Source organism: Carassius auratus, chromosome 15 (genome assembly GCF_003368295.1).
Source record: "Carassius auratus strain Wakin chromosome 15, ASM336829v1, whole genome shotgun sequence".
Lineage (NCBI taxonomy): Eukaryota > Metazoa > Chordata > Actinopteri > Cypriniformes > Cyprinidae > Carassius > Carassius auratus.
Genome location: NC_039257.1, coordinates 7,412,176 through 7,421,873, shown reverse-complemented (window position 1 = coordinate 7,421,873; position 9,698 = coordinate 7,412,176). Strand labels below are relative to the sequence as shown.

Genomic DNA, 9,698 nt, shown 5'->3' with positions numbered 1-9,698 from the left:
GCTGATTGGCCTCGTCCCGGAGTGACGTCAGGAGGCTGTGAATAAGGCTGGCTCGCGTGCTTTCAGGAACATGCAGAACACCGGAGGCTGTTCGGGGATCGTCATCAGTCCTGCAACGAGATGTCACGCGCATTCTGTTCACACTAGCATCTTTCACCTCTTGTCTTACCGAGGAAACAGCACACGTTACAGAGGGAGACGCACTTTGCAAAGCGTTTGGCCATTGCATCTTTCAGAGGGACGTAAAAACAGTGGATACGTTGACATGGTAAAGTGCACTCCAGTGTCTCTGGGCTCGCATTTCTCGTGTGTTAGTTCCGTCCAAGACCGGCTGTATTAGATGCTTGTTTATGAAAGACTTTAATGCACATCATCACAAATGCTTCACATTGTTGTTGAGAACGGCGACGTGCTTTTCCCCCGCAATGATGTCCTTGTCTTTGTAGCCAACGAGCAGTTGGTGTTTTGAAAGGTTTCTCTATGCTGGTTTCATTTATGCATCTCAACATTTGTCAAGGAAGAAGATGAGAAATAATGACTGACAACTGAAGCACTACCTCATGAGAAGATCTTCTTTTATTATCCAGATTTTGGACCTCTACAGGTCCGTCCAAATAAACAGAAGTGGTGAATATAACTAAAACTTCTTGATCTTTTCCTTTCGAACCTGTTCGCAAAAACTGACTTGGAGCATCTTTCATCATTGCGTCCCTTTCAATTCTCTCTCTGGAAAGAGAGAAAACAGGAGCAGACTCTCAGGTTGTGGACACCACGGCAGTAACTGTGGGAGCACATCCAAAGACAATGGTCCACTGTGCGGGCTGCGAGAGGCCTATATTGGACAGGTTTCTCCTTAATGTTCTGGACAGAGCCTGGCACATCAAGTGCGTACAATGCTGCGAGTGCAAATGTAACCTAACAGAAAAATGCTTCTCTCGAGAAGGAAAACTGTATTGCAAAAACGACTTCTTTAGGTAAGTTCCTTAATACATACAAAAAAAAGGTTGTTTTTTTCTGGTTTGATTCTATTACTATTATCTATTACTGTGATTCATGGAAATATAGTAGTTATTTAATAGCAGGCGCTTCAGAGGTAGCCTATTTGTATACAAGAACAATAAAATAAGTTAGCTATATATATATATATATATATATATATATATATATATATATATATATATATATATATATATATATATATATATATATAAATCAACATAACTGGTTCTTAAAGAATAAAAAAAAACTGTGTAATTTAGATTATACATAAAACCAACATATCATACTTAAATGATTTTCACTTTTTAACAGGTTCCAAGTATTTGGTAAGTAGCTTAAACACCATCATGCCTCAAATTTAATAAATCAATCATTTTTTCCATCACTCAAAATATTTACAGTGCTACTGTAATTTACAGAATTTTATTTTTTATTAAACAGAAGGACAATTCAAAATCCTTCTTTACACAGTCCTGTTTACAGCTTTACACATTGCATACGCGTATCCAATTTTGCATGATTTCATTAGAATTTAGGACGTGCATTCACACTTAAATGAAGTGTGATCCTAAGTACTGTCAACACGACCGACTTGTTTGATTCTTTGATTAGGACGCCCGTTAATTAAATGCTTGTTAATTTGAATTGTCATGCAAAATGGCGAGCAGATACACTAATAGACTGTGTACTCGTCCGCAGCAAGGTTTTAAAGGAAATCACACTTTGTTTACAGCGAATGGCAGCCAGGGAAGCCGCGGGGATCAATGCTTTGCCAGGGCAGTTGAAAGTGTAACGCGGCCCAGTGCACAGCCCCGCATGTGTTTGCAGTGGTTTGAGTTAAGATGTGATAAGTGGATTTGAATAATAAACGACTTTGAGCTGGAAACCCTCAGACAATGTAATCACAGACTCAGAATCAACAATATGTAGAGAACCACAATACACATTATTGGTCACAATATTAAGTGGTGAATATTTACTGCAATGGTGTTTGTATTGAAAGAATGTTAGTAGTACATGTCCTTTTGTTAAGGGTGATTGTAAATTAGGCATTAATACAAATTAAGATGCATGCAAAATACATCCAAATAATGCAATAATTTTATTTAGGCCTGCAACTGTGTTTATTTACACAAAATAAATAAAATAGATAAGAATACATTTCTAAATGTTTCATTTCAATTTCCTTTAACAGTGCATAAACAATAACAACTGAACAAACAATAATTGTCATATATTTTTCCCAAAATAACTGATAATATAAACATTAACGAAGACTCATTTTATGTAAACTCAAATATAAACTATGCTATTCCATCACCTTGGTCTCAGCTGATGATAACAGATTCTTTTATAATTGATCGACTGTTTTACTGTGTTTTAGTGACCTTTATTCTTGGTCTGTTCATTTGCAGGCGCTTTGGAACGAAATGCGCGGGTTGTGCTCAGGGGATCTCGCCGAATGACTTGGTCCGGAGGGCACGGAGCAAAGTGTTTCATCTGAACTGCTTCACATGCATGATGTGTAACAAGCAACTATCCACGGGGGAGGAATTGTACATCATAGACGAAAATAAATTTGTCTGTAAAGACGATTATTTAAGCAGCACGAACGGAAAAGACACCAATCTCCTTTCAGGTGAGTAAAATGAATTAAAAGATATGAGAACTGGGGAAAATGCAAACAGCACGCGCTATTATCTCGCTTTATCAGTATAATACTTAGGCTAATATAGTATATTCAGTACTTTAGATTGATAAGGTGACGTTTGATCTAAAAACAATATGAAAATATTTGACGAATACAAACTGGGCTTCGAAGTCCTTTATTCAATATAATGTTTTCCCCCACAAATTTAAAATAAACCTTTAGACGGTGTCATACAATATATTCTGAAAAGCATTTTATTTATTTTTTATCCAATTTCCATGTGAAGTGAAATACAGATTTTGTGCATTCATTTTGTGGCCTATTTCTAGCCAGTTTGTTTTCTAATAATCTTTTTCACTGCTGTTGACTAGTGCATTGTGACAGTTCTTTCAGCTCTAAATACCGGTGTTTCTTTGTTCTTTCTTTGTTTATTCGTTTATTTTGTTTATTAAATCTTCTGTTCGTTTTTTTTCTTTCTCTGTGTTTATTTATTTACTTTACATTCCATTGTTTAGTGTCTAACACTCCTCTGGTCCCCATGTCTAATTCTGAGGTTTTTATTTCGACCTCCTTTTTCCGACGGCCCTTCTTTCCCCATTCAGTTACAGCGTGCAGTGATCCTAGTTTATCGCCAGATTCGCAAGACCAGCTGCAGGACGATGTTAAGGATGGGGAAATTGCGAACTTATCGGACAAAGAAACGGGTAACAATGAAAACGATGACCAGAACCTCGGAGGCAAACGGAGAGGACCGCGTACCACCATTAAAGCAAAGCAACTGGAGACACTGAAAGCGGCGTTCGCGGCGACCCCCAAACCAACCAGACACATCAGGGAACAACTGGCACAGGAAACGGGGCTCAACATGCGAGTTATTCAGGTAAACCTAGCCTACACACTATTACAGAAAAGTAAATATGCATACAGATATACACCAATACTAACAAACTGTATTTACTCTTAACTTATCATTGCTATGTATGCTGCTAGTAATTTTCAGGACAAATACAATAATATAGACCTATGACGAGAATTTATAGTGTGTGATTGTTAAGATAAGACATCCTGTGGTACAAATTTGGGACAAACAGGGAAGAGCCTGGATGAAATAGAAAAAAAAGCACACGCGCGCCTTCCTTGTGCCTCTTCTTTCCAATCCTTGAGGCAAGACTATTTGAATAGAAACGAGGACACTTCTTTGCTGGCACCTGTAAATATTTGGAAGTAACATTTATATGGTTAGCCTTTTTATACTTGACTCGAGAGATGGAGAGGGCACGCCAGCTGGCATCAGACTGGTGGGAACGATGGGAGTCTTGGCAATGCAGCGCCATCACGTTTTGCGACCACATTTAGACATGCTGTGACGGTTCCCAGTCAAGTGGAAACGCAGAAATCTGTCCCTGTGTCTGTCAAAGTACCTCATACTAGGTGGTTTTCAGTGAGAAATTGAGAATCGATCCTTGCTTTTTTTGTCGAGTGAAGTGCGGAACAATGAGAGTCCAGCCAATGTGCGCAGTACCCCCTTATTTACGCACGCTCTATGGGATTATAGTCAGCATCGTTTTAAAGAGCCTCATCTTGGTCATTTTTTCGAATACAGATAAAGCATCGTCGTTAAAAGTGTCCTAATAGATTGGTGCTATGGGGATAAAGCCTTAAAATGAGACTGAACTTAAGATCAAGTGCAGGGAAAGGGGTTAAGATTAATAGAGTGGCGAGGTTGGATATTTAAGACCGTCAGAGTAAACTATAATTAGCAAAAGGAATTCAAGGGTGGGTGTATAGATTACGAAATAATAACTGCATAGAGCCGGTTAATATATCAGTAACCACCCTCCTATTAAGTATTAATTAGAGATTTAAAAAGTCCCCGCTGCTGCCCCTTCAATCGGAGTAAATGGAGGGTTAAAAGATCATTAAAGTGAGGTTAGATCCGACTCTCTAACAGTGACGATAATTACAAGTAATCTTGTCACCACAATACGAATGTATTATGTCACTTCAGAGCCCTACCTCGGTAGACTGTGAAAACACTGCTCTCAACCAATGAAAATGGGTAAACTTGACATGTAAACATTAGGCCATAGTGTCAGACTGTTAGGTCTGAGGTTGTCTTATTTCAATGCACTACTCTTAAATGATTTTTTTTCGATGCATAATAATAGAATACAAAAGAAAAGTTCAATTGCTGCCTTAAATGTCAAAATGGTGCCAAAGGCCTGCAAGTATTTGAAATTTTGTTCACTTTTGAATTTTACTTGATATAAATAAAACCGAGTTGACCCTCTGAAAAACTAAAATTAAGCAGAAATGGCAGAAATTACTGTGACAAATTAAATGGGTAGAAACAGGTGTTATATTCCGACACAATTTAAACAGTGCAGATCATAAAATGTAAAAGTCACATACAAAAAGAGGTTAATAAAACGTATTATAATAATATAATAATTATTATTATTACTGCTAGGTGATAATATGCTTTCTGATTTTTCTTCACATTTACTGTGTATTTTTTATAACTAAGCAACGAATCGCAATTAATTAATAGGCTACTTATGCAATTATTTCTTGAAGCGCCACATAGCCTACGATGCACGCTATTATTGTTTTTATCATTGTAATTAATTACTGGGACGTGCTCCTCTGTCACTCTGACACTCTTCTGTAAAGTGTCACCGATTTAAAAAAAAAAAAAAATTAATAGCAATTTAATAGGTTTCTATTGCTATTTGTCCATGTGCACTAGGTGTGGTTTCAGAACCGGCGGTCCAAAGAGCGGCGCATGAAACAGCTGAGCGCGCTCGGCGCGAGGAGACACGCGTTCTTCCGGAGCCCGAGAAGAATGCGAACGCTAGTGGACAGACTCGAGCCTGGAGAATTAATTCCAAACGGCCCTTTTTCATATTACGGAGGTAAGATAAAATTGCGTATTGTAGACTTATCTTTCTCAAACATTTGTCTGAAATATGGTTTTATTTTTCGCGCTGGTTTCAATCGTGACGCATCAGTAGTGAAAATGGTTGAGTTAACCGACAAATACGAGGTCAAGAGGTTTTTTATTCGCCTGTTTGTGTTTTAAATAGTTAAATGGTCTGCAAATATAATTTTTGTTTTGTAATTAGGGGCTTCTGTTCTGAACGTGGGAAATTAAACTAGCTAGACTACTGGCTAAATTGTCATGTTATCCATGTTTTTGAGGCTTAAATGTTTTGATATAGTCAAACGATTGATATTTGTTGAGTTGCTCCTTGAACTTTTGACAGCTGCAAGCCGTTTTGTCGATTTCCTTTTGTTTTAACCCACAATGCCGTGCATATTACGCCATTGTACATATTTCGACATTGTATGTGTTTTATTCAGTCTAGTTTAGTTATATCTCACTTTACATTTGACCTAGTTTATATGTATATATATAAATGGCATATTCATTACATATTAATGACAGTATGCATATAGGGAAGACATGAGGACTGTATCTTGAATCAAAAGTTGTATTACATCTGTAATTTAATAATCAGTGGATACAAATGTTGCTTTAAAAAACCTAGCCTCTTAAATTAGTATAAAATTCCTTTTTGTGAATTTTGTGAATCCAATTAAAATCCCAATATCACAAACAAAGTGTAAACAAGTGGCAATAACAAAAAACACAGTATGAAATTGTCAACAAACCCCATTTTCGCTATATTTTCATGATCTGCTAGGTTTTTGTCCAGATACATGAAAGCAAGGCAGTTATTGTTATATATACACTATCATATCAATAACAGCTTTGTTTTATAAGTTTTCAGCTATTCAAAGCCTTCCTCACTGTAATTAGCAAAGCTTTGTTCTCCCCACACAGCTACATTTGTGATTTCAGTGTAACATGTTCTGTGACTAATGTGGCATATTGAGATTTGTTCCAAAGCACGACACATTACATATTCAATGGATTTTTAAACAAGGAGTTTCTCCTGCTCTTTGTTTCTATATCACCACAATTCTTGTATCCTTTGTGTATCTGCAGATTATCAAAGCGAGTACTACGGTCCGGGAGGGAATTACGACTTCTTTCCCCAAGGTCCCCCATCTTCACAGGCCCAGACTCCTGTAGATCTCCCTTTTGTTCCATCGTCAGGACCCACCGGTACCCCGCTAGGGGGCATGGACCATCCTATCCCAGGCCACCATCCATCCAGTGAAGTACAGCGCTTTTCAGACATCATGTCTCACCACCCAGGAGACTCACCCAGTCCAGAGCCAGGGATACCTGGACCCCTGCACAGTATGTCCACAGATGTTTTTGGACCCAGTCCGTCCTTTACATCCCTCTCCCTCAACGGCAGCGGATACAGCAACCACCTCTCCCACCCTCCGTCAGAAATGAATGAGGGCACGGTCTGGTAGCTTCTGTGAATGGACATTTCGGCAGAGAGAAATGATGATAAACAGAGGAAGGAGGGAGGGTGGGAACAGGGACACTGGCCACACATTCTGGTTCTTATTTCCCGTTTTTTCACGTCATAAATGTGGTGGGACAGCTCACAGAGAGAGCAGCAGAGGGCAGCATGGGCATTGACATTTACCTTCTTGAACTCGTTGTATTGATGTTCCGTTTCCTTCTTTCTTTCTTCATCCCAAGTCCGAACTCAAGAAGAGAAAGAACTGATACTGTTGACCTGTGTGCTGTATGAACTCAGCTATGAGGCCCAGCTTTGCTGCGTCCCTCCAGAAGCTCAACGCTTGTACCACCGGTTAAACCGCGGCTCTAAAAACAGCGATTGCGACACATTAATAGCATCAGCTACCGTCAAAGACTTGTCAGCTTTACAAAGAAACACCCAAGGCGGCTGATCTAACACTAACCTGCAATGTTGACTCCAGGAAAGATCTAAGCCGTCAGACTAATTTATTTATTTGAAAACTCCTCAGACCTCCTTGCCTTTCAAGGCTCTGCCATACTGACACTTAAACAACCTTTTCAACACTAAATATGTTTCTGAAGGCCAGGGAGAAAAAGCTTTTTTTCTCTCATTCTGGACATATCCTGTTATTTCTATTTTTTTTTTTTTTGTTTGTTTTTGTTTCATTTTTCAAGAATTCCACCAAATCTGAAGACGTTAGCCTTCAAAAGGCAAAGTGTTAAAATGTGTATGGCTGGTGAACCCTTTATTTAATGGAAGAGAACTTGAAATGTTGATAAATGAAGTCTACCTTCTAAAATTATTTTAACAAGGGTCTGAAAGGGACAAAGAACAGTCAACTGTTTACGTAATATATTTAATTCAGGAGTTAAAAGTATCAACCATGATTTAGAACCTCTTGATCCAGAAAAAAATGTTCCAAGCAACCAACCAAACTTTTGTATTGATTTTATTTATATTGTATGATGAAAACAAGTTTGCTGGGGTTGTGGTTCACTGTGCTAGTTTGTACAAAATGTTGTTTACAAAAAAAAAAAAACTGAAAAAAAAAAAAAAAATCAAGTAGACAGTTGCCAAATAAAAACATAGCACAAATACTGTAAAAGTGCTTTGCACCATTATCTGCAGAACGTGTTGAAACAAAGTGTAAGTGTTTAAAAAACAATGAGAAGTATTGACTTCTTAATTTTTTTAGTCTGCTGAAAAAAAAAAACATTCATAAATTGTTAATATAACATACTTAGACCTACAAGTTTTATTTTTGTGTCTTTAAAGGAAAATCCAAACTATTGAAATTGATGGTCAAATGTGCAGCAAGCAGCTGCTACTTTCTTTAAATATCAAATTCTCATGGTATGTCTTTTATTGTTCTAATAAACCTAAGCTTACGTGACCTCCAGTGCATATTAGACCATTCACTGTATAAATACAACATGTTGAACAAATTTGTGAGTTTTTAATAAAATTAGAAAATATGAAATTCAGATGATAGGTGCTTTTCCTTGGAATAGCTGAGCATCAAAGACAAGCAAACAAAGGGATTGTCCCTGTCTTGAGATGCTCGCTTTAGTATTTAGAGGCTGGTTTCTGAGAATTATGGATTCTGAAGAATATTCCTGTGTGTGGCAGTCTAGCTGAAAATAGCACTGTGAGACATTTGCATCTCTCAGGATGAACTTGACATGGTGGAGGACACCACATAACCCTCACAAGGTTGTCTTGCCTGCTATATGAGCAAAAGTCTTGTGATGTCCTTTCATGATACAGCATATTCACAAAGCATCATTTACTCATCGATTAAATCAGCTAAATTAAATGTTTTGTATATGATGCCTTGTGATTATGGTTGTACCATTTCCACATTGAGATACACTGTGAATGGAAATGTATTTGTCATATCCTTGCTCAAAAGAGTGAGGTTTGCTTTCAGTGCAAGCAGGGTTAAAGGGCATGTAGTCACAAGCTGAGAAAATCTAAACTGATCATATTCTTTTTCTGATTCTTTTATCTCTTAATTTTTATAGCACCTAGTTGACAGTAACTATATTACAGTACTTCTATACTATATGACAGAAGTTGACAGTACTTTTGTGTTATACAAGTGTATTCATTATTTATATTTTGTATGCCAGCATCATAAATGAATTCATCTTAGTTTTTAGTTGTTTTTTTTTTTTGGCTATGCTACCAAGTTTTACTGGTTCTGCTAAGTTCTACTAAGGCCTACTGACAGAGAATCAATGTGAAAAATCTTAAAAGGTGGCATTAGACATGCAGAGGAACACCTACATCTACGACAATAGATATACGGAGAAACAAAAAAGCGACAAACTCATCGCTGAACTCATCTCATTTCATATTTCAATTCATAGTCGGGGAAAAACAAAAGAGTCAGATGAGATTCAGTGATTTGACTCTCAGTGGGGAGCGTATGTGGGGGGAATCCTTCACAGGTACGGAGGCAAGGAAGACGGGCATCAAATTGAGCCTGCTATCTGGGGGAAAAGCCTTTATCTCATTGCAGTGTGTGGTTTTAGTGTGAAGGAGCCCAGCGGTGCCCCTGCTGCACCCAGCACATAATCCACTATGAATTAATCATGGTCCTGAGAGTTAAACAGGCCTTCAGGCCCTCATGAGCC

At 37.9% G+C, this 9,698-nt stretch overlaps 1 protein-coding gene across 1 annotated transcript; it reads left to right on the top strand.

The window, feature by feature from the left end:
* Positions 1-70: 70 nt before the first annotated feature.
* Positions 71-8,543, top strand: LOC113114903 (LIM/homeobox protein Lhx1). The gene is made up of 5 exons (XM_026281999.1): positions 71-974; positions 2,415-2,638; positions 3,253-3,530; positions 5,400-5,565; positions 6,663-8,543. Exons 1-5 carry the CDS (start codon positions 805-807, stop codon positions 7,040-7,042), a joined length of 1,218 nt encoding a protein of 405 aa, XP_026137784.1. The 5' UTR covers positions 71-804; the 3' UTR covers positions 7,043-8,543.
* Positions 8,544-9,698: the final 1,155 nt, after the last annotated feature.